General features: G+C 40.6%; 1 protein-coding gene across 1 annotated transcript; it reads left to right on the top strand.

The window, feature by feature from the left end:
- The first annotated feature begins 210 nt into the window (after positions 1-210).
- On the top strand, positions 211-26,203 carry MEP1A (meprin A, alpha (PABA peptide hydrolase)). The gene is given in 15 exon segments (XM_010863059.1): positions 211-300; positions 302-358; positions 360-390; positions 479-529; positions 1,556-1,596; positions 2,647-2,722; positions 5,531-5,648; positions 9,044-9,219; positions 14,572-14,793; positions 15,560-15,709; positions 19,353-19,568; positions 21,369-21,842; positions 23,300-23,473; positions 24,397-24,697; positions 26,047-26,203. Coding segments are annotated over 15 exon segments (2,334 nt in total).

The raw sequence follows: 26,203 nt of genomic DNA, 5'->3' as shown, positions 1-26,203 counted from the left end.
ACTTTTTCAAACTTCTCTAGTCTCTGGAACTTGAGCTTTTCTGTGAAACTTTGTATCTGTCCTCAAATCAGCAAAGATATTTTCTCTTGTGACTTCAATGCTACAGAACATATGTAAGGGTCAAAGTTTCTAATCTGACAGCCAGAGCAAGGTCCAAGGTGTCTTTGCTTATTACAAGGTGTCTTTGCTAAAATCTGTTCACTTGCCACAATGATTTGGACGAGATTGGCTTGCATTATTCCTTTCATCTTGTTTTTTGCCCACATAGCAGCTGTATCAGTAAGTAGAGTTCTGCTCTTCAGGGTATTTAGAAATATTAATTCTAGTATATGTTATCCTTTTTCTGTATATTTATTTCTTTTCAGATTAACCATCTTTCTAAAGGAAATGGTAAGAACTAATTGAAATTCACAGAGAGTTTTCTGAACTTTCATTTGCTCAGCAAGACTGATAACAATTTTCTCCCCACTTTTAACAGTATATGATGGAGACTTTGACGAACAGAAGGATATTTCAGAAATCAACTTAGGTGGGTATAATTTCTGCCATTATTAATGTCTTCAAATAATTTAAAACCCTGCGATAGAATTGCTGTAAATCTCTTAATTTTCAGAGTATGACACTGAGTAACTTTAGGAGAGAACTATTCATTGGTGCCTCATTAGAATTTGCAGCATTTCTGAAAAATGGAAACATGAGAAGAGAATAATTGTTAGATTGAATTTTTTAGTGAGTATTCAGTGGCTCTAGAAATAAATAACAAGATTTTTGTTTATAAAAAAATTCGTTTTTCCAGTTTGCAGTTTGACATGATCACCTAGTACCTCACTTCCTATTTCAGAAGTCCCATTTCGATCCCTCGAGTGCAAGAGTTTTGATTCCAATAACCAAAAAGTTTCCTTCTCATTCACCTCTCACTTTTTAAGATTCTTGGACAAGGTTTCTTTTTTTTCATTGAAGTGTAGTTGATTTACCCTATTATATTCCTTTCAGATGTACAGCATCATGATCAAATATTTTTATAGGTAATACTCCATTCATAGTTACTATGAGATATTGGATCTATTTCCTGTGCTGTACACCGTGTCTTTGTGACATTTATTTTATAAACAGTAGTCTGTACTTCTTTATCCCCTACCCTCACTTGCCCTTCCCAACCTCCTTTTCAATCTTCACTAGTAAACAGTTTGTTCTCGGTGTCTATGTTTGTCTTTTATTATTCACTAGCTGGTTTTATTTTTTAGATTTCACATGTAAGTGATAAATGTCTTTTTAAAAGACATCTTTCAGATGTCTTTCTCTGTCTGACTTATTTTACTAAGCAGAATACCCTCTAAGTTTTCTTGTTCCAAAAAATGGCAACAGTGGATGTGACAATATATGATATTTATTAGCTATTTACATTTGTTCAATTATAATGAATTTTTGTATCATTTTAAAAAGAATTTAACCACATAAAGAACAACTAAAGACAACAACGGAAAAGACTCATTTTATCAGAGATGCATTTGAGCACTTCTTGTTCAAATATTTCTCTTTTTAAATCCACATCTAGCTGCAGGCTTGGACCTCTTTGAAGGGGACATCCTCCTGCAGGTGAGTACCTTCCAGTGACACCAGAGCATTCCCACAGGACCGGCTGTGACAGTACAGTGGGCCTTTGCTCTGTGTCCAGCCCTGAGATGACCGCTATGAAGATGAAAGAATCTCAGCCATAATTTGTATGCACAAAGACTTCCGCTGTGGTTGCTGGTTAAAAAAAAAAAAAAAAGACGAAAACATTAGCGACCAGAAAAAGAGTCTATAATTATTCAATTTCTTGTCCACCCAATTTTCCTAAGAAGTGAAGAAAGAGAGAGAAGGAAATCCACCACCATACTGAAAGTGACTATTTCAGTTTTGAAGAAATGTAGGTCTTTCTCATTGTTGTTCAATCGCTGAGTCACGTCCGACTCTTTGCAGTCCCATGGACTGCAGCACGCCAGGCTTCCCTGTCCTTCACCAACTCCCAGAGTGTGCTCAAACTCATGTCCATTGAGTCGGTGATGCCATCCAACCATCTCATCCTCTCTCACCCCCTTCTCCTCTTGCCTTCAATCTTTCCCTGTATCAGGGTCTTTTCCAATGAGCAGGCTCTTCTTCAGGTGACCAAAGTATTGGAGCTTCAGCTTCAGCATCAGTCCTTCCAATGACTATTCAGGGTTGGTTTTCATTAGGATTGACTGGTTTGACCCACTTGCAGTCCAAGGGACTCTCAGGAATCTTCACCACCAGTTAGGAAGCATCAATTCTTTGGCCCTCAGTCTTCTTCATGGTCCAACTCTCACATCCATACATGACTACTGGAAAAAACATAACTTTGACTATATGGATCTTTGTCAGCAAAGTAATATCTCTGCTTTTTAATATGCTGTCTAGGTTAGTCATAGCTTTTCTTTCAAGGAGCAAGCATCCTTTATTTGGTCTTAAAAATTTCTCTGGAAATTTCTATATTGTCTATAATGAACATTTATTGTTTTTATAATTGGAAGACAACTTGACTATTTGAATAGTGTGACAGATTGTTTGTGATGTGAGAGTTTACAGAAGGGGAAAAGAAGCCAAAGAGACCAGCCATCCAGTCAGCTTTGCCTTTTGTTTCTGCAGAATTCCAGAAATGGCCTGAGAGACCCGAGCTCCAGGTGGAAGTTCCCCATTCCTTACATCCTGGCCGACAATCTGGGTAACATTAATTGTTTTTCATTGGAAGCCTTGAGTTGAACTCTTCTCTCTCCCCTCTCTTCCTGGTCATCAGCTTCAAAGTTGAGTAACTGCCAACATCTAAGGGAGTCTCTAAGCTCTGAGGATTCTTTATCTCGTTGAAACCCATGCTGCTTAACCAGTCTAAGATACAGAATGTCAAATAGTACTTTTTGAAATGCAGAACACACTAACATGTTAATTAGACCAAGAGAGCAACACGAAGGACAAAATGAAATACAGTTTGACATCATAGCAATGAAAAATGCGCACCTGAAATAAGAGTTTGTTTAAGTGACTCTAAATATGGAGAAGGCAATGGCACCCAACTCCAGTACTCTTGCCTGGAAAACCCATGGACGGAGGAGCCTGGTGGGCTACAGTCCATGGGGTCACACAGAGTCGGACACGACTGAGCGACTTCACTTTCACTTTTCACTTTCATGCACTGGAGAAGGAAATGGCAACCCACTCCAGTGTTCTTGCCTGGAGAATCCCAGGGATGGGGGAGCCTGGTGGGCTGCCGTCTATGGGGTCACACAGAGTCAGACATGACTGAAGCGACTTAGCAGCAGCAGCAGCAGCAAATATGGTACCAGGATACCAATTTCAGCATAGTGATTTCTTTCCTTTCTGTTGCAAAACAAACATGTCACACTTTTGAGAACTAGAAAAGGCTATATTTCATATGTTCATCATTCTCATTCCTTGGTATGAAAATTTTCTATTCTTCTCTGTCTCAAGAGAAAGGACAATATAAGTTAGATTTTGCTCATTGTCAGAAATAATAGCTGGTGGAAGTAAAATAAATATTAGAAGCCACGTGTGGACACTGGCTGACCTCAAGCAGCTGACTGACAGCTCAACAGCCACGATGACGCGATGCCTGTCTGGGAGGCCCTTCCTCTGTGGATGGGAAGACTCCAGAGCAGAGGGGAAGCTAGGACAGTGTTGCTCAATCTTGATGAGCTGCTAGGCTGCTCCCGCTCTCAGGAGACGTAGATTGTGTTTCAAGATTTTCCATCACTTTTATCAGTGTTGCTTCCAGCGTCTTTTCTGGAGAAGAGTTACATAGAAACAAATGTTATTGTTCTCAGTTATGTTCTTCATTGGAGTATAATTGCTTTACAATGTTGTGTTAATTTCTGCTGTACAGCAAAGTGAATCTGCTGTGTGACTACGTATATCTCCTCCCTCTTAAACTTCCCTTCCTCCTCCCCTCCCGATCCCACCGTTCCAGGTCATCACAGAGCACCGAGCTGAGCTCCCTGTGCTGTATACCGTTGGTTTTCACTGGCTATCTATTTTACACATGGTAGTGTATGTATGTCAGTCCTAATCTCCCAATGTGTCCAACCCTTTCCTCACTGAGTCCATAAGTCCACTCTCTACATCTGCATCTCTATTCCTACCCTGAAAACAGATGAGATGGGATTTTTAAATCCACCACTCTCAGTGTTTCCACCATTTGAGTTGAAGATAACAAAAGCAACACAATCTTACAGACAGCATGACTTTAATTATAATCAAACTTCTTTCTTATATTTTGTGGCAACCAAGCTGTCTGGGGTACATATCTTCAATTTAAAGATGTTACTTGGTGAGAATACATAAAAGTTCATGAAAACCTTCAAACAGGTTTAATGCATGCTCTTGCTGTTGTTGTGTGTGATGTTTCCATAATTTATTTACTGGTTATTCCAATGACTTCCTTTAATGACCTTAATATGATTTTATGACATCTGAGTGTAGAGTCTCCAACTCAGGAGTTCCTGAAATAAAGCCCATAAAAATGTGAGATAAGTACACAGTAAAGTGCCAAGAATGATAAACTCTTTGGGAGAATCCCCAAAAATCAAGTATGCAAGAATACAATTTAGTTTTATAGAACTTAGCTTAATTTTTAACTTAGAGACCTACAACCAACGAGTTGATGGGGTTAAAATCCACACACACACAAAGTGAGAAACAGCTGCCTTTCCTCTGGTGTCTCTTTCTCCTCCACCTCGTCCTTGTCTCATGCAATACCAAGGTAGGCACGCACGCAGGTTAAGCAAGAGGAGTGACATTTGATCTTTGGTCATCAAGCCACAAAAGTTACTAACAGGCATCTATTTTTCTTGCTGACTCAGGTACATAGGTTTTTGCTGCCTTGGTTCCAAACTTGGGTTACAGAAATCTTTTCTAAGGCTGTCTGCAGAACTCCCTGTCTAGCCTTGTCATTGCATGGGGATCCTATAGGGAAGCCGCATAAATATTACACTTAACTTCTTATGCTTTTAGAACCCTCAAACCTCTCTCAGCTGTCTTTCTCCTGCCAGAGGGAGAGTCTCTTTAGATTGAAGGAAGGAACCCCACTCTCACTGCTTCTTTCCAAGGTAATTTCTCTGTTTTTCCAGAAGACAGAAGTGACGTCACTTCTGTCTTCTGCTCGGCCATATTGGTCTCTTGAGGCAATGCGCTCAGAATTTTTGCTTAAATGAGGGAAAACGAAAGGGAGAAAGTGGGGAAATTACTTTATGATTTTGTTCAGCCACACATACCATAAGTGTATTCCTATTTTGTAGATAAATATACATATATATATACACATTATGTATTTAACATTTAGCGTGTTTATATACACAAATGGTTTGTCAGTTTTAGTTTCCAAGGACTACATTTACTATCAAAAAATTTATCATGGACTTCAGTGGATTTCATACAGCAGCATGAGTTTCTATGTTTCTAGGTTATATACATTATCCAAGATCTAGCTAAGGCTCATTGATAGTTTTATTGATTTCTACAGCACTGAATGCCAAAGGAGCCATTCTCTATGCCTTTGAAATGTTCCGCCTCAAGTCCTGTGTGGATTTCAAGCCCTATGAAGGCGAGAGCTCATACATCATCTTTCAGGAGTTTAGTGGGTGAGTATGAAATGTTACAGAGTGTGAAATCCGTCTTCTGATTTATAAAAGGTGATACATCCCTTTCAAAGACTAAATAAAGAAATTGGAAAGAAACTAAAAGCAAAATCAAATATTTCACTGTGAATTTTTTAAAGTGGCATCACATTTTTATTGTGCTCTATAAAGAATGCATTGTTTGGATACCTCTAGGAACCAGGGAGACTCATCTCAGTTCTTTTCTGGGTTGAGGTCATGTTTTAAATTACAGCCTTTAAAAAAAAAATCAAGTTTATTAAAGCTGCATTCTCTTGATGGTACTGTTTTCGATTATTAGTACTCCATTGGCTAGACTTTTCTGAAAAGTTCTATCAATGTAAGTGATATTATATATTTGCTTTTCTCTGATTTACTTCACTATGTTTGAAAGTCTCTAGGTCCAGCTACACCTCTGCAAATGGCACAATTTCATTCTTTTTAATGGCGGAGTAATATTTCATTACATTTCATACATTATATATGTACCTCAGGTGTAGAGAACAAACATAGGAGTACCAAGGAGGGGAAAAGGGGATGGGATGAATGGGAAGATTGGGATTGCCATATATACACTATTGATACTATGCATAAAATACGTAACTAATGAGAACCTACTGTAGAGCACAGGAAGCTCTACTCAGTGCTCTGTGGTGACCTAAATGGGAAGGAAATCAAAAAAAGGGAGGGGATATATGTATACATATAGCCGATTCATGGACTTTCCTGGTGGCTCAGACGGTAAAGCGTCTGCCTACAATGCAGGAGACCCGGGTTCAATCCCTGGGTAGGGAAGATCTCCTGGAGAAGGAAATGGCAACCCACTCCAGTATTCTTGCCTGGAAAATCCCACGGATGGGGGAGCCTGGTAGGCTACAGTCCATGGGGTCGCAAAGAGTCAGACACGACTGAGCAACTTCACTTTCACTATAGCCGATTCACTTTGCTGTACAGCAGAAACTAACAGAACACTGTAAAACAACATAGTCCAAAAAAACCTAAAAACAAAAAGACCTGCTGCTGCTACTGCTGCTAAGTTGCTTTAGTCGTGTCCGACTCTGTGCGACCCCATAGACGGCAGCCCACCAGGCTTCTCCGTCCCTGGGATTCTCCAGGCAAGAACACTGGAGTGGGTTGCCATTTCCTTCTCCAATGCATGAAAGTGAATAGTGAAAGTGAAGTTGCTCAGTCGTGTCCGACTCTAGCGACCCCATGGACTGCAGCCTACCAGGCTCCTCCATCCATGGGATGTTCCAGGCAAGAGTAGTGGAGTGGGTTGCCATTGCCTTCTCCGAAAAGACCTACCTGGAGGTTTCTCTTCATATTGCAGCTCCCATCACAGCCTCCAGGTGTTGCCTGGACTTGGTTGTCTAGTTGTGAAGGTGGGGATTTTGTTTATCGTGGATGACTAACAAAGGTAAAGAAGGAAGTTAGCATTCGTTTTAGCTTCTAAAGAAAAGAGTCTTAGACCTCACAAGGTGCGCACTTGGCAGGAGGGACCGTGGGGTAAAAGCAAGTGAAAAGCTCTAATACGCTGGGGTGAGTGCAGACGCAGGATCTCTAACACAGTGGGAATCGAAGGGTCAGGGGGAGCAGCACAGAGTGTCAGAGAGATGCAGGAGGGAGAAGACTGGAGAGGCAGAGGAGAAGGAAGAACAAATAGAGAGTGGGAAGAGAGGTAAAATCCTGTATAACACAGGAAGCTCAGCTCCGTGCTCTGTGGTGACCGAGATGGGTGGAATCGGGGGAGGGTGAGAGGGAGGTCCAAGGGGGAAGGGAAATATATACATATAGCTGATTTGTGGTGTTGGACAGCAGAAACTAACATTATGACATTATAACAGAAACAACATTATGATGTAAACGAACATTAACATTATAAAGACATTATACTTCAATAAAAGATAAGCAAATAGTAAATTTTAAAGTTTTTTGAAAATAAAATTCTTTCGTAGAAAAAAAAAATCAATCTAGGGACTCTTATTGCCTGTGGTTGGGATGTCTCTTACATTTAAGTTAGAGGGAGAGGAAAAGGGAGGAAGTAGCTCCAAGGAATGACTGGCCCAAAGCATCCCAAACCCTTGGAGATCCTGATGCTCTGAAGCTGGAGGTTAACGGGGCTCTTCCAGAAAGATAAGGTCAAAATTTCAGAGTGGTAATGCTATGGTATTTTACAATTTATACCTTCCTTTGGGGGAGGGTTTTTAAAAATGATAAATAATATATGCTTCCTCTGGATTGTGGATATTTTGCAGAGTAAATTCTGACTTGGTAATGAAATGCTACTATCTAAGAGGCATGGTGAACATGGTGATATTTGCACAGCTCAATACATTTACTAAAGATCGTTGAATTGTACCCCTAAAATTGGTGAATTTTATGGTATGTAAATTACACCTTAATAAAGTTGTTAGACAATAACTAAGATTCGTTTTTGAGTAGAATTCAAGTCTATTAGCATTAGAACATATAGGATGTTAGCAATTTGGGGAAAGCAATAGCAGGTAATTTAATGTGATTGTCACCAAGGAACTCACACTTCATTGGTAGCATTTAAAATAACTGGTAAATCTCTCATTCTGTTGAGCCCTGGTCAGTGTATAGAGCCTTGTTCCTCAACTCAAAGGGGGCAAGGAGACAATTTGTATACAGCTCCTGGTTTGCTAATAGAGATGGAAAATCAGATTTCTGAGCAAAAACAAAAATAATTGGGAAAAAGAGGGAAAGAACCTGAGTATGAGGAATTTAGAGTATCTGACAGCAGTTCCTGAGTCCACTATTTTCTGAGGGAATTTATGGGTCCTTTTTGCCTGGAGCCTTTTAGACATAAGTTAGGCAGCCTGCTGTGTGCTGTCATAATGCTGCAGATTGGGAAAAATCCCAAGATATGAACTTGATGAACTTGCATTTTTAATAAGGGTCTTTTTCATAATCATAAAGCATATACCTTCTCATTACAGGAAATTTGAAAAGTCATTAAAATGTAAAGGAGAAAGTATAAATCAACCACAGCCACCACTCAGAGACACCTTAGTGGTATAAACGCAATAGCATTATTTTTTGGAATGCCCCATGGGTTTGTGAAGGTGAAGAAAATAGCCAAATTTTCCTTCTTTTTACCTGATGCATTATTAGGTTTGATTTGCTTCTAAGTAGATACCACTTTCATAATGGTCTGTCACTTGTAAAGCCTACATAATAATCCCTCCAGGAAATGTTGCTTTTTTAACCAGTCATGTAGGTTGAACAATTAGCTTATGAAAAGGCTAATAATAACTTCTTCTTAAAATCAAACCTAACCTTCAAATTTGTATTCTGGAAACTTAGGAATTACAGCCACTTGAAAATTCTCTAGAAGAAAATTTCTCTCCTTTCTAAAGGTGCTGGTCTGAGGTTGGCGACCAACACGTGGGACAGAACCTCTCCATTGGTCAGGGATGTGACTATAAGGCCATCGTGGAACATGAGATTTTGCACGCTCTGGGGTTTTACCATGAGCAGTCAAGGACGGACCGAGATGATTATGTGAATATCTGGTGGGATGAAATTCTTCCAGGTGTGTATGAACCCAAGGTAACAGGTTGGGTGGGATTTGCTATTATCTTTATCACTTGCTGGGATCAACCCTGGGAAGACCAGGCCAAATCTATGTGTGAACAGGAGCTTCAGTTTCTCCAGGAGGAACGCAGACTATGACCTCTCCTCTGGGCTGACTTGATCTGATCATAATTGATCCCAGATAAGGGTCTCAGGAAATGAGGAATCTTGCTCATCTCAATGCGGGGTTGAAAAGTTAATCAGATGCTTTTGTTTTGCTTCAGTGTTATTGTTGAAACTCTATCTAAAATTCTACTTCCTGTCTTAGTGTGTAAAATGAACTAGATCCTTGAGGATGTCAGGGTCCCTTTTTTCAGGATGTGAAATCTCATGTAACTTTAGGAAAGTAGAAACTGTATAATAACCTTGAGACACTTGAGGATTTTTGTGCTCTACCAAATCAACGATAGATGTTTAAAAACAGAACAACTACATTAGAAAAAAAAAAAAAGCTCTTTTAGTTGAAATTATACTCCTAATTTTGTTAACTGTAGCTAATAGTTTGGAGTTTTGATTAACCAAAACATATAAATCTTTTCTTTCTCCTTTCTAAGTGCCTCTTTTTTTTTTTTTTGTCCCCAGCCCATACTTTGTAAAGGATAACACAGTTTTATTTCACATATTATTATGCAGTTATTTGAACAATTCTGATGTTCTTTAGTTTTGTTGGATTTCCTTCAACTACCTACCTTCTTTGTTTGAGACAACTAAGCTGAATGCTTTTGAGTACATGAAAATATTATTATCAAAGAGTTGCCCAACGGGTGGGGGAAAATTCCATGCTGTGTTTCTGAAAACGCCTAGTTTTTAAACAGGAATTAGTCCAGGAGGTGGAAAAGCATTATTTTTGGCAGTGATAGCTTAGTGAAACCTTAATGGATTGGAAATGTCTTAGCGATGACCACACATGGTTTTCATGAAGCAAATCATGGCCTTGTAATTATCTGTTTCATTTAGATCTCAGTTTCACGTATGAGTTCATGGATAGTAGTGCATCTCTAATAATTTTATGGGCTTGGAAGAACTGGCCATACTTTAAAATAAAGTGTGAATCCCCAAAAGACTTCTGCCAGAACTAGCTCCTTGGGAGGAAGCCGCATCACTGGTTCTCATAGGAGGAGGGGGTACCGCTGGCTAATTCTATCAAAAGCACCTACGGGGTTTACAGTACGTGTCCCTCTGGACACCTCCTATTCTGATATTTTATGAATGTGGAGTGCTGGTGGGAGGAGGAGAAAGTATGTGGTTTGTAAAATCCTAATCCAAGGACTTCCCTGGCGGTCCAGGGGTTGGAACTTCACCTTCCAATACAGGGAGTGTGGGCCTGACCCCTGGTTAGGGAGCTGAGATCCCACACGCCTGTGGCCAAAAACTGAAACATAAAAAATAAGCAATATTGTAACAATGTCAATAAAAACTTAACCAAAAAACCCTAATCCATTACCAGGTAGGAAATAATAGATCAAAAACATATGCTTGTCTCCCAGGCCTAATTGCTTTATATCTGGGTCTGTGTAGAGGGGACAGAGAGGGCAGGTCAAAAGTCAAAGAAACAAATCTCTGACTATGAGGCTCAGGGGGTTTGTAGACTTTGTGTTTGCTAGAGGCCTGAATTTCTCACTTTCTCCTCTGTATATTTAACTCTGCCGAAAAGGACATGAGGAAGCAGAAAATATGTGCATTTTTAAGTCTTCAAGAACATGATGCTCAGAGCTTTTAAGATGGTTTTAGGCTATATGAGGGCTTCCCTGGTGGCTCAGTGGTAAAGAATCCACCTGCAATGCAGGAGTCGTGGATTTGATCCCTGGATGGGAAGATCCCCAGGGGGAAGGCATGGCAACCCACTCCAGTATTCTTGCCTGGAGAATCCCATGGACAGAGGAGCCTGGTAGGCTACAGTCCATAGGGTTGCAAAGAGTCGGACACAGCTGAAGCGAGTTAGCATGCATGCAGGCTATATAAAGGATCTTCCCTGGTGGCTCAGTGGTAAAGAAACTGCCTGCAATGTGGGAGACACCGGTTTCATCCCTGGGTTGGGACGATCCCCTAGAGTAGGGAATGGTAACCCACTCCAGTATTCTTGCCTAGAAAATCCAATGGATAGAAGCACCTGGTGGGCTACAGTCCATGGGGTCGCAAAAGTCAGACATGACTTAGTGAGTAAGCAGCAACAACAAAGGCTATAGGAAATCCCCTTTCTTGAGGGATTGCCAGGAGAATTTGCAGATGTACTCAGCTCTGGGTTGAGCGTGGATGACTCGCCATGTTTGCTCATCTCGGTCTATGTTTTCATCAGGTGTAATTCCTTATACCTAAATTGCCGACCATCACTGGAGAAATTTTCTCAAGCGAGACATTCAGTCCAAATAAGATCATAAGCAATGGCAGTATTATCACTCAGGGGAATTTATGACTTTTGCTGCATCTTGTCTTCAGTTGACAGCAGTCTCATTATTTAACCTAAGAAGAGACTTCCCTGGTGGCTTAGATGGTAAAGCCTCTGCCTACAATGTGGGATACCTGGGTTCGATCCCTGGGTCAGGAATATCCTCTGTAGAAGGAAATGGCAACCCACTCCAGTACCCTTGCCTGGAAAATCCCATGGACGGAGGAGCCTGGTGAGCTACAGTCCATGGGGTTGCAAAGAGTTGGACACGACTGAGCGACTTCACCTTAACTTATCTTACCTTAGAGACTATTGGCAATACAATTCTCTCCCTAAATCCATCTCTGTTTCTGAAGTCAGAATTGTGTTTTCTGAATCTGTTTTTTTCCATTAAGGAGAACACTTCTGAGGTTTAGCAGGGATCTGCAAACTACAGAACTACAGCCCATGGGCCATATCTGCTTTTGTAAATAAAGCTTTATGGAAACACAGCCACGCCCATTTATTTATGTATTACCTATGGTTGGTTTTCAGCTATATCAGCAGAGTTTAGTAGTTGTGACAGATACCATACAGCTTGCAAAGCCAAAAGTATTTTCTACCTGACCTTTTACACAAAAGGCTTGCCCATGATCTCTGCTTTACAAGGTCACTTCCTTTTCAAGCCCTCGGTTATGAGTTCCTTGAAGGCAGGACCATGCCTGTCGTAATCACTTCCAGGGGCCACCACCCACCTAGCACAGCTCCCAGTAAATAGTAGGCATGACAAAACTGTGTTGAATTAAATTTTAAAATGTATTAAAAACATTTATTGGGTAAAGCATTCTGATAAGTCTCCTTGAATAAGAAAGAATAAAGTCATCTATTCTAATCCAATGATTATATTGAAAGTTAAGGAAAGTAGCTGGTGAATTGAAAGTACCTTGCCTAAGATGCTGCTGAGAGTCACCAGGAGATCCCAGACTCTAGTCCTCACACCACTTTGATGCTTTTTATCATGTTACCCTCTTAACTGCCATTGAAGGAATGATTTTCTATCCATTGGATTTTCTAGGCAAGAATACTGGAGTGGGTTGCCATTTCCTACTGTAGAAGGAATGACTTTCTTCCTTCCCTATTTGGGTCATTTATTGCTTGCAATCAGTCCTACCTTTGATCCCTCTTGGGTTCAGTCCCCACAAAACCCTTGTGAATTGGAAGGATGAAACATCAGTATTCTCGTTTTATAGTTAAAACAAGTTTTTGATCACGGACTTTTCCAAAAGTATTTGGAGACCACCTGCCAGAGTTCTCCAATCCTGAGTGTTCCTGCATTGATATCTTTGAAAGGTGATCACATTTTCTTCTAATTACTAAATACAGTTGGATGGGAAGCTAAAAAGGCAGAAGGAGATGAAGTGGAAAGCTATGATTGGGAGAGTTGAGCATTCTCATTCAGTTTTCCTATCACTCCCTACGAAGACAGTGAAAGATCTGTAAACTTGCCATTCCTACAGCTTCAACAGTAAATTACTCGTGGTGCTGGATTAAAAGGACATCTGAGTGGTATCTCATTTTGGCATTTCACTTTACAGTGCATGTTCTCTTCCATGACCTAATCTCATCAAAAATATTTTCCTCTTCTATTTTGAAAGCAAAGTCCGTTTTCTTCCTATTTTATTTTTTTCATCATGGGGAATTTTATGGAAAAGGAGAGTGTGAGCCTTGATTTACAGGATGCGATGTTCTTGTTAGCTGCTAACCTTTCCCTTTGCCCCTCAGGTTTCTTTTCCCTAACTTGTTGGAGAGTTGTCCAGATATAACTCTTGGTGGATGAGGTACTAGGCTGTTAGTGAGATGAATCAATCCTGAATATTTTTCTGAATTAAAAAATTCCTTTCTTCTGCCACAAGGAATATCTGCCTCCCCTTTGATACTTTATTTTCTCTTTCTTAAAGTCTTATGCATACACACACATTATTTATTTGTACGTATAAAAATGAAACTTTGATTTAAATATACATTTAACAACATGCATTTTGTATTATATACTATTATATATGTGTATCAGTCAGTTCAGTCACTCAGTCGTGTCCAAGTCTTTTCAACCCCATGGACCGTAGCACACCAGGCCTCCCTGTCCATCACCAACTCCTGAAGTTTACTCAAACTCATGTCCATTGAGTCGGTGATGCCATCCAACCATCTCATCCTCTGTCATCCCCTTCTCCTCTTGCCTTCAGTCTTTCCCAGCCTTAGGGTCTTTTCCAATGAGTCAGTTTTTCCCATCAGGTGGCCAAAGTATTGGAGTTTCAGCTTCAACATCAGTCCTTCCAATGAACACTCAGGACTGATCTCCTTTAGGTTGGATCTCTTTGCAGTCCAAGGGACTTTCAAGAGTCTTCTCCAACACCACAGTTTAAAAGCATCAATTCTATGTGTATATTTGTTATTAATATAACATGTACTTTAATATTCATTATAATAATTTTATATACTATTATATAGCATACTAATACATTATAATAGGGCTTCCCTGGTGGTTCACTGGTAAAGAATCCATCTGCCAATGTAGGAGATGTGGGTTTGATCCTTGGGTCAGGAAGATCCCCTGGAGAAGGAAATGGCTAACTACCTCAGTAGTCTTGCCTGGAAATCCCATGGACAGAGGAGCCTGGTGAGCTATAGTCCATGAGGCTGTAAAGAGTCAGATGTGACTTAGCGGCTAAACAACAACAGTACATTGCAATATTATTAGTACATATTAATAAATACATAATAATTATATATATTATATAATTATAAAATATGTTAAATGTGTATATGTACTTAAAGAAATTTTATTCTGCTCCCTCCCCTTTTTGGTCTCTGCCTGAGTATCTAGTCAGAGGGAAGGACAGGGAAATAGCATGACTACTCAGGACCTGTGGACTCCCTTCCTGACAGGTTACCAGCACAACTTTAACACCTATGATGACAACTTCATCACAGACCTCAACACACCCTATGATTACGAGTCTCTGATGCACTACCGGCCTCTGTCGTTTAACAAGAATGATAGTGTCCCTACCATCACGGCCAAGATCCCTGAGTTTAACTCCATCATTGGGCAGCGTATGGATTTCAGTGCCATTGATCTGGAGAGGCTGAACCGAATGTACAACTGCAGTGAGTACCTCTGAGTCTGAGGACTGGGTACCCTCATTGACCTTATAGGTTTTCCGTACATTTTCCTTTGTGTTAATTTTGCTGATTTCCTGTCCATTGGGAAATGGACAGACTACATAAACTTAGTTTCTCTCTCCTTAGAAAAAAATACAACACCTACCTCACAGAATGGTTACGAAAATCAATTATGTAGTTACATTTTATGAAATTGAGAGTATTGGACCAATGAAAGGAGCTGGAATTGTCCTACTTCTTTGGCTTCCTTCTGAAGGATGTATCATCATGTAAAGCTCAAGATAGTTACAGGCTTGAAAGTATTTTGCATCTTGCAAATTCTTTGTCGGGCTTAGTGGCTCCTAGAGTCATCTAATCCTCAGAGATGGGTTGTTGTCTAAAATGGCTTCACTAGTCTTCTGAGACACATTCTTTAATTCTGTTCAGTATGTACATAGAGAAGATCTACTAAGGGCAAGCTCAGCATAGTTGTACCTCTTTCTTAATTGAAGGGAGTTGACGGTTGGCATCTACAGCAAAGCATGATGGTAAGCCTTTTTATCCTTTGACTCTGTGAGGTGTGCAGGGCCACATCTATGTTCGCAGGTTCCATGATCTAATGGGTGACAGTAAGAGTTGTATTTGAGAAAAATCCAGGCAACAAAAGTTTCATGATCCTGCTAAACAGTGAGGCCTTAGTAGTCTAAGACTTTAGGCATTTGAAATGACATGCCTCAAGTTTTTAACCAGGTGACAAAAATATCATTTGCAGCCACAACTCATACCTTTTTGGACCACTGTGATTTTGAGAAGGCAAACATCTGTGGGATGATTCAGGGTACCAGAGATGATACTGACTGGGTCCATGAGAACAATGCTCAGCCTGGACAAGCGGATCACACCTTGGCGGGACAATGCACAGGTCAGTAAAGGCAGCGAGGAACTACACTGAGGTGGGCCACCAGATTTGAGGGGTGATGGCAGCCGCAGGTTTTGCTTAAGTAGGAATGTTTGTTATCAAACCTGACACTCTAAATGAGGACAAAAAGCATTTCTCATATCTTTATTATTAACGCAATAAAAAGCATCCAGGTTCTGGACATGCAAAAGAAAGATAAATTTAAGCAATAACAAAACTGATACAGACAGATGGTTGATAAGATACAACTTTGTACTTATAGATTGTCTATTTTATATACAGTAGTGTGTAGTGCAGGGTACTATATCATTATTTTGTAATAACTTATAAGGGAGAGTTGTAGTGTATATATATACATAATATACATATATGTATACATAAAATTGAATCACTAAATTCAGCTTATATATATAAAACTGAATCATTGTGCTGCATACCTAAAACTATTATGACACTGTAAATCAACTATAGTTCAATAAAAAATTTTTAATTAAAAAAAAGGATGAAAGTTTGTAAATTAGGGTAATGTCTCTAGAGTAGTGCCCTCCAATAGAACTACAGTGCGAACCACATATGCAATGTAAAATTTTCTAACAGTCACATAAAAAAAGAAACAACGGAGTCTCTTCAATAATATATTTTATTTAATCCAATATATCCAAAATCTTAGCATTTCAATGTGTAATCAACATAGAAGCTATTAATGAGGTACTTCACCTTTTTTTGTAGTGAGTATTTGAAATCTGGTATTGTTTTATCCTTAAAGCACATTTCACTTTGGACTGACCACAGTTCAAATGATCGATCAGCATGCATGTTTGGTAGCCACCATAATGAATAGCATAACTTCAGATAGTTCCTACACCTGATTTGTGCAGTGAAAAAAAAGCCACAAAGTCTGGGGAGACCTGGGTTTAAAATCTGGCTCCATCTGGGTAATTGTGACCACAAGAAGTTGTTTTGTTGATGCTGTTAAGTCTTTTGGCTTTTGTAAGCCATCAAGCTTGGAGAAGGAAGTGGCAACCCACTCCAGTATTCTTGCCTGGAGAATCCCATGGACAGAGGAGCCTGGCAGCTACAGTCCATGGGGTCACAAAGAGCTGGACACGACTGAGCGACTAAATAACAATAACAAGCCATCAAGCTATTGATACTTCATCATGAGCATGGAAGGAGATAAAGCATACAGAGCCTTAAAGGGCAGACCAGCCACTTCACTCCCTATTACTTTTTCCTCCCATCTTTCCCTTTTCTCTGGAGGTTCTATTTATTTTTAAATTTCTATCTTAAGACCCTTTTATTATGTGCTTGGTATCGAAATCATGTCAACCCTATTTGCAAGCAGGTGGGGTCATAGATTATAATTGCCCTTTAAATTCTGGGTTGTTATCAAGTCCCTTAGTCCATACCCGTGTGACTGTTGGTTAGAGTTCCTTCACAGAAGGGACCTAGCTTATCACCAAGATACCAGGCCACCAGGGGGATTGTCAGAGGTCGTAAACCATGGCTCCTCTTCCTTCCGCCTTGATAGAGGGTGAAAGTCTCTGTCACATATCAGATTATTAAATGTATAATCTCCAGTGTCCAAAGGGTGGTTTATACCCGAGGTTCTCTCTTAATCCCCATTGTAGCCTCTAATCTAATCTCTCCTGTAGGCTTGCTACTAGGTTAACGTGCAAGTTCCAGCTAAACAGAAACGTGATCTCTGTGTGAGAAGAATCTGCTGACTGACAATTCTAGCACTTTAGTAGGAAAGGAATGGACCACGACCCAGAGGAAGGATCTTGAAAAGCTTTATCAGGTTAACCTGACTAGCCACTATGCTTCTTCCACAGGAGGCACTTAATGAGACCGGGTTTCCTCTGCTGAGAGCACTACATTATTTGGGTAGATGCATAGACTCAAAGAGCTTGAAGGATAGAAGCCACTTCCCACTTGAACCCCAGAGAGATGAGTGCACATCCAGTCAGTGGCAGCATGAGGGCAAGAATTCAGGTCTGCTAACTCCCCGATCTGAGTTATTGAATTTGCACTTCACACTTCTGAGTATATCTGGTGGAATTCCTGATCAAGGACCACCTAGAGGCCTCTTTAGACCTGTGAGCTCTTGTTTACCTTAACCCAAGCCCTTGGCTATTCACAACACCTAAGTCTTGGGCTTGTAAGATCAAGTATTGAGAAGAACATACAGGAAAATATAATTTTCCCTGATGAAATAGTAAAGCCATTACTGTATTTTTCAGCTTTGTGGAAAGCTTATTTAAACATCATTGCTTGCTGTCAATGAGGAAGGCATGTGCCCCATGTATGAGGCAGGATGAAGCAGGGATTTGTAGTGTCACAGAACGCAGAACTGTACCAGATGTTCACTTCCTTTTTACTTGGTGAAATGTTTTGAGTGGAGCATTTGGTAAGAGGTTGAGTATTCAGTTCAGTTCGGTTCAGTTCAGTCACTCAGTCATGTCCAGCTCTTTGTGACCCCATGGACTGCAGCACTCCAGGCTTTCCTGTCCATCACCAATTCCCGGAGCTTACTTAAACTCATGTCCATCAAGTCGCTGATGCCATCCAATCATCTCATCCTCTGTTGTCCCCTTCTCCTGCCTTCAATCTTTCCCACAGCATCAGGGTCTTTTCCAGTGAGTCAGTTCTTTGCATCAGGTGGCCAAAGTATTGGAGTTTCAGCTTCAGCATCAGTCCTTTCAATGAATATTCAGGACTGATTTCCTTTAGGATGGACTGGTTGGATCTCCTTGCAGTCCAATGGACTCTCAACAGTCTTCTCCAAGGCCACAGTTCAAAAGCATCAATTCTTTGGCACTCAGCTTTCTTTGTAGTCCAACTCTCACATTCATACATGACTACTGGAGTAAGTTTAAATGACTTCTTTATATGTGAGACTTGTTCATTGCCCTTGACTTTGAAGAAGGGAGCTGGTTTTCCAAGTGATGTATATGTTTAGCCACTTGCCTGTTTGAAGGGAGAGAATTTTGAGATACCTGAGTTGGGTGAACCCAACCTCTGGCACAAATATAGACCCTTTACCTCCTATTTTAAGTGTCCTTCCAAGGCTTTCTTTTCATTCAGGAGAAACCTTCAATTGGTCCCTAACATGCCTTGAATGCCTCTTCTTTGGACATAGGAAAGGTGATTCTTTACTACTGATCTACACCCAGTTATTAGGCTACAAAAGGTTGAAACTGAATCCTTATCATTGTGAATATGTAAAATCCAACCCTTAAAACTTTGAATCCCATAGTTTCTGACATAACTAGGAGGCCAGCTCTTTTCCTTGGAATGAATCTTTAATAATAAAGTTAATGAAGAAGATGGAATTCATCTCATAGACACTAAATTCCATCAAACTTTGCTTAAACCCTGTATTTCCTTAAGTCAAAGGTGTACATTTCCCAACTTTGGGAACAAAGGTAATCAAAAAGAGACAGTGGAGTGCTATGGCTTCCACCAGCAATTCTGTCTATGGAGACAGTGTTTACTGACAAACAACCTTTCAATTTTCCCGGAAGAGCTCTAGCCTTTGCTGCCTGGATAAGGGCCGGTGCTCACTGTTGTCACCTTACCTGGGCTGAGGGAAGCCTGGGGTGTGGATGGGCAGAGATGGGACTTCGGGGTCCTCTCTCCGTAGGCGCCGGCTACTTCATGTACTTGAACACCAGCTTCGGGGCAGCGGAGGAGGCGGCCATGTTGGAGTCTCGGATTCTTTACCCGAAGAGGAAGCAGCAATGCCTGCAGTTTTTCTATAAAATGTCAGGCAGCCCTTCAGATAGACTGGTCGTCTGGATCAGGAGGGACGACAATACTGGCAACGTGTGCAAGCTGGTCAAGCTGAAGACCTTTCAAGGTACGTGGAGGTGTCCTGCGGCGAATGACTAGGCTTCACACCCAGGACTGTGCTCTTTGCCCTCCTCCCCCTCCCCCGCCCTTTTCACCCTCCTGCCCGTCTCCGTCTCCATTCCTCCACATCCTCCCAACCTTCCTCTCCTCTGCCTCCTCCTCCTTTTCCTTGGCCTCCCTTCTTGTCTTCCAAATGCATAATGCCTGGCATGCTTTAACCACTCAATGGATGCTTTAACCATTCAAAAGCTGCGGTTTCAGGTGAGGCTGAAATATACGATTGTAAGAGGCCAATCAGGGAAAGAATAAAGGAAATAATTGGAATATAAAAATCCAGTTTTCTCTGGAACTTTGGAGAAAGCCAGGACAGAGAGAACTGGTGATTCAAGGGTAGAGACTGGAAGGTTAAAGCAGGAATTGATGCTGAGGGAAAGAATGTGGTTAGATAGTGGACCACAACCATTTCTGCATCTGTTTCAGCAAAGTGAAGGATACCATTATTTAATACACTGAAGTACCTTGAAACCTACTTATGAATTTGGTGGAAAGTAAGCCATTCATATACATTAACTTCATTAAAAATCATTTATATATTCCTAAGTGATATTTTGTGTATTTCTGTGAGAAGATCATGAAAATCACATTAATAAAATGCCAAGGTAGTTAGGGGCATGTGAGAGCAATCTGACCGAAAATCAGGATCCAGGGTTATAAAAGCTAAGTACTTACATTTTTTTTATTGTGGTGGTGGTTCATTCATAAACAGAGAGGGAAAAATGTGTTTTTCTATTTTTTCATTCAGCAAAGAATTTCTCAATTAAAATGAGGATTCCAGGTAAAGGAAGCATTCTCTGTACTTCCAGAAGAAGTGGCTGGTCTTTTTTTAAAAAAATTTTTTTCTGGCTGTGCCATGGGACTTATGGGATCTTATTTCTCTGAAAAGAGATCAAACTCATGCCTCCTTTATTAGAAGAGTGGAATCTTAACTGTTGGACTGCCAGGGAAGTCCCAAAAGCCAGTCAATGTTGGTTTTATTTATATATTTTTTAATATTTTGGCCATGCCTCCAAGTATGTGGGATCTTACTTCCCCGACCAGGGATTGAACCCATGTCCTCTGTAGTGGAAGCATGGAGTTTTAACCACTGGACCACAAGAAAAGTCCCCATAAGCTGCTGCTCTTGAAGGGAGGAGGCTTCCTTTGTAAAAGACTACTCAGAAGAACAGGGGCCCAAATCGTCTCTACCCAGGCCACTCTTTGAGTAGAAAATGCTACAAATAATGGTTTTGAGGAGTTCACTTTTCTGGCTGAAATTTACAGAGCATCTTTATTAAATGGAGGGATGATAGCTAGGTGCCCTTTAAGAGGCGAGAATTTGCTGTGTTACAAGTATTGTAAATATGGACATAAATTGTAAATACGGAAATTGCCATCTTTTGACTTTCGTCTTATCAAATGTCTGTTTGGACCATGCAGTGCTAATATTAATGGATGTGGTGCGTTTATACCAAGGGAAAACCCAGAACCTGCAGAATGAAATAATAATAGAAAAAAATTCATAATTAAAATTTTTATGATAAACAGAGTGGGTGTTTTTTTTGCTTGTTTTCTTGTTTAGCTGTTTTCCCATATCCGATATGTGACTTTGGAAACATTCCTTAAGAAGTTTATAGCAGATCTCTCCTGTGTTCGTTTGTGAAGATTACATGAGATCATTCATGTAAAGCACTTGCCACAGTACCAGGCTCAAAAGACTGCTCCAAAAATGTTGGCCACAGTTGTCACCAATTTTATTCTCTATCCTCAGGAGATTTTGACCACAATTGGAAAATTGCCCATGTGACACTCAGAGAGGAAAAGAAGTTTCGCTACCTTTTCCAGGGCACAAAAGGTGACCCCCAGAACTCGAGTGGGGGAATTTACTTAGATGACATCACTCTGACGGAAACCCCATGCCCCGCAGGGGTTTGGACAGTCCGGAATTTCTCCCAGGTCCTGCAGAACACGGTGAAAGGGGACAAACTCCATAGCCCTCGATTCTATAATTCAGAGGGCTATGGTCTGGGGTTGACCTTGTACCCTCAGGGCAGAACGAGCTCCGGGAGCTCTGGGTACTTGGGACTTGCCTTTCACCTGTGCAGTGGAGAGAACGATGCTGTCCTCGAGTGGCCAGTGGAGAACAGACAGGTGATCATGACAATACTCGACCAAGAAGCTGATGTCAGGAAGAGAATGTCCTCCAGCATGGTGTTTACTACCTCCAAGACCCAGACATCTACAGGTAGGTGGTTGGAAGAACTGCCCCTCCACCTGGAAGGGCCAACAGATACAGTTCCCATCTGTGTAGGAGAAATTAACTTTCTTCTCACACTTCCTCCTTGGGCACATATTGGTATATCCACTGATGCTGCTGCTGCTAAGACTACCATGCCTAAAATAGATAGCTAGTGGGAAACTGCTGTATAGCCCAGGGAGCTCAGCCAGGAGCTCTGTGATGGCCTGGAGGGGTGGGTTTGGGGATTGGGAGAGAGGGGATATATGTATACTTACAGCTGATTCACGTTGTACAGCGGAAACCAACACAACATTGTAAAGCAATTTACATTGTAAAGCAATTATCCTCCAATTTAAAATAAATTTTAAAAATACCATCATGTTGGAGCATTAAGTTAAATTTTTCTTTTTTCTTTAATTGATGCATAGCTTATTTACAATGTTGTGCTAGTTTCCGGTGTACAGCAGAGTGATTCACTCATACATATATATTCTTTTTCATATTCTTTTCTCTGATGGTTTATTACAGGCTGTTGAATTTAGTTCCATGTGCCATCCAGTAGGACTTTGCTGTTTATCTATTTTATATACAGTAGTTTGTAGCTGCGGATCCCAAACTCCCAATTTATCCCCCCACTCCCTTTCCCCTTTAGTAACAACTTTGTTTTTCTATGTAAATTAAAATTTTCAATGTCATCTTCTCTCGTGTTCATAAATTCATCCATCGCGCATCTAGTCACGATTTGCAATGTGCCAAATTTTGTGCCAGTTTCTTAGAATACAAGCAAATCATGCAGATTCTGCTTCACTGAGCTCAGTCCGAGAAGACGCATCCTGCTAGTCATTTATTAAATATTCAGAATTTGTGAGGCTCTGTGCTGAACTGATGCACTGACTCTTAAAATATTACTGATTGTCAGTATGTCTAGGAAGCAAATTTGCATAACAAAGGAATGGACAAGTTATTATTATTGTTTTTTTTTTTTCAAAGAAGAGACATAAGCCTTGAAAGGAAGATTCTATAGCTGTCTCTTCCCCTTCGTTGAGGAAGTCACTCAGTAAGGGGCCGTGACCCCTCAGAGCAGTGGTTCTCTGCTTCTCCCTCTCCCAATTCTCAGTTTTAATTCTCCTGGAAAAAGTAAATAACCTGATTTTTTTCCAACACATTTTTTTTTTCTGATTAACAAAGCCCTTATGGATAAACAAGGTTCTATTGTATAGTACAGAGAACTATATTCAGTATCCTATGATAAACCATGATAGAAAAGATTGTTTAAAAAATGTATATATGCATACATGTATAACTGAATCACTTGGCTGTCCAGTAGAAATTAACACACCTTTGTAAGTCAATTATACTTTAATTAAAAAAAAATCCCACAAAACTCTCTATACTCATCAAAGACAAATGGAAAGTGAAAGCTAAAGCGATAATGTGATTTTCTGTTATCTGTAACTTTGCAGCTATAAATGGCTCTGTCATCTGGGACAGGCCCTCGGTCGTGGGATCTTATGACAACAGTTGTGAATGTTTCAGAAGCATTGACTGGGGTTGGAGTGCTGTCATCTCCCACCAAATGCTGAAGAGGAGAAGCTTCCTTAAAAATGATGACCTTATAATTTTTGTGGACTTTGAAGGTATTTTGCTGGCTTTCCTGAATATGTAATCCTATGTTCTGGGCGTTCTACTGATTTTACATGGATTTTTAAGCATCTCATGAAAGGTGGGGATATTCTGGGGGGCAACAAGGTTAAAAAATAGATGTGCCCTAAGGGAACAACGTTTTACTCTCTTTTTCGAAGACTTCTATCTTGATTTTAACTGCCCTTGGGAGAAACTACAATTTTAGTGCCATCTTTTTGCATAATTTATCCAATGTGACAGTTTTCAGACTGACTTCAGTGTAGTCTCAATCAGCCTATCCATGCTCACGTTATGCTTATTTTTTTAAGTTGGAATAAATAAAACCACGATTGGACTACTTTTAAAAATAAACACAGCAAAATAAGACTGAAGTCTTGCCATGTGTGATAACGTGGATGGACGTGGAGAGTATTATGCTTAGTGAAATCAGTCAGACAGAGAAAGCCAAACATTCTGTGTTTTCACCTATATGTGAAATCTGATAAACAAAACAAATGAATGAATATAATAAAACAAACTCACAGATATAAAGAACCAGAGTAGCAGAGTGAAGGACAAATTAGGGGGAGGGGATTAAGAGGTACAAACTACTATAATGAAATAAATTACAAGGGCGTGACATGCAACCCAGGGAATATAGTCAATATTTATAATAACTTTATGGGGACTGTAATCTATAAAAATGTCAAATTACATGTTAAACAACTTAAAACTAATATAATATTTAAGTCAGCTATATACATCAATAAAAATAAAAAATAATAAATAGCTGACATTATAAAAATCTACTGGATTCAAAGCCACTTTCCTGTGCCACTAAACGTGATGTCCAAGAGAGGTTGACGCGGCCCAGGGAACTTTCTCCGGGAGCGGAAGTGCATTGTTGCCCTCATGTCTCTTTGTCTATTTCCTCAAGATATCACCCATCTTAATCAGACTGAAGTTCAAGTTCAAAACAGCAGGCTGACCCCCCAAGGCCTTGTTCTGCATGGCCAGGAGCAGCAGACCTCAGAAGAAGATTCGAGAAAGGCCCCCTTAGAGACAGCCCTCCCGAGCAGCCTGGCCCAGGGGCAGAGCAGCCGACAGAAGCGGTCAGTGGACAACACGGGCCCCTTGGAGAACCACAACTGGCCACAGTACTTCAGAGACCCGTGTGACCCAAACCCTTGTCAAAATGAGGGCATCTGCGTGAACGTGAAGGGGATGGTGAGCTGCAGGTAGGCTCTGTGGTCGGGGCGGGGGTGGGGCACAGGTGAGGGGTGGCAGAGAGGAGCCCCAGGTCTTCTTACCCTGCTAGAAAGCACAGTCTCAGGTCAGGCATCCGTAGCATCAGATGGTCAACTGTGGCTGTCCTTGACTCCATGAGGCTGTGCCCCGAATCGACGGGCAGAGCAAGGGTCCTGCCAGAGCAGAAGAGTCCTGAATCTCCTCCGGGGCATCGTCAATAACAGCTTGAATGTTGTTGGAATTTGAACTCTACTACAGGGCTTGAAAGTGACTCAGAGCTTTTAGCTTCCATGCTCCATCATGGTGAGACTCAGGACCAAGCTTAAATCTTCCCTGACTACAGATATTAGTATGAGTTATTAATTATGATTATTTCTATTGTCCATTAGATCATTGTCCTATAATCACAGTTATGTTTTCAATACTAGTAATAAAAATATCTGATATTTGGGGGCTGCTTACTGTATGTCATCTGCTTCCCCAAGCAGTATGTATGCATGATCTAAATTATTCCTCACAGCCTTCCTGTGACATAAAGGCCCTTCCTTTATGGCATAAGAAATTTGAAACTTAGACACATAAGTAGGGCATAAGAAACTTAGAGACATAAGTAATTTGTCTGTGAATGTTGGAGCTGGGATCTGCATCCAGGTCTGACTGTCTGTTACATTTAATAGTTCTTTTTATAATGCTTTTATAATGCTTGTTACTTGTATAAAATATTTCATAAAAGGATGTGTGGGATGACAGAAGCATCACTTTCATTTGACAGAATAGTAGCAGATGTGGGAGCTGGTCTGACTGGTTCAAAATATCAACATTTCTTCTCACCTCTTTTTTTTTCTTTAAACTTTTACTTTTTTATTCATCATGGATTTTTATATCCTTTTTCTTTTTTTTAATAGTAAAGGAAATTTTCTTTAATTATTGAATTTTTTTTTCTTGGCCATACCCTGTGGCATGTGGGATCTTAATTCTCTGACCAGGGATCCAACCCAATGCAGAACCCGTTCTGCAGTGAAAGTGCAGAATCCTAACCACTGGATTACCAGGGAAGTTCCCTTCTCAGCATTTTTTGATCTCCACTTTGTTTCTTCTTTGTTAAACTTTTATTTTGAGATAATTCCAGATGTGCAGATACACTGACACAATACTACAGAATTCCCAGTACCTAGAGTCAACATCTTCGGTAACCAAATTCCGATCAGCAACGCGAAGACATGAGCATTAACGAATGCAAATGCTCTTAACAAGGCCATAGTTGCGGAGCCGGTCTCTTGGTCAGGAAGCCCTGGGGGCTTGTGTGGTTCCCACTGTGCCCTCCGTCCTATCTCCCCAGGTGCACCTCGGGTCACGCCTTCTTCTACACGGGGGAGCGATGTCAGGCCCTGCAGGTGCACAGCAGCGTCCTGGGCCTGCTGATCGGAGGCGTGGCCGGCGTGGTCTTCTTGACCTTCACCGTCATCTCCATCCTTTACCAAAGGTCAAGGCAGTGA

This window comes from Bison bison, unplaced genomic scaffold, assembly GCF_000754665.1.
Source record: "Bison bison bison isolate TAMUID 2011002044 unplaced genomic scaffold, Bison_UMD1.0 scf7180017864487, whole genome shotgun sequence".
Lineage (NCBI taxonomy): Eukaryota > Metazoa > Chordata > Mammalia > Artiodactyla > Bovidae > Bison > Bison bison.
The sequence above is the reverse complement of the archived record's forward strand: the minus strand, read 5'-3'. Positions and strand labels throughout refer to the sequence as shown.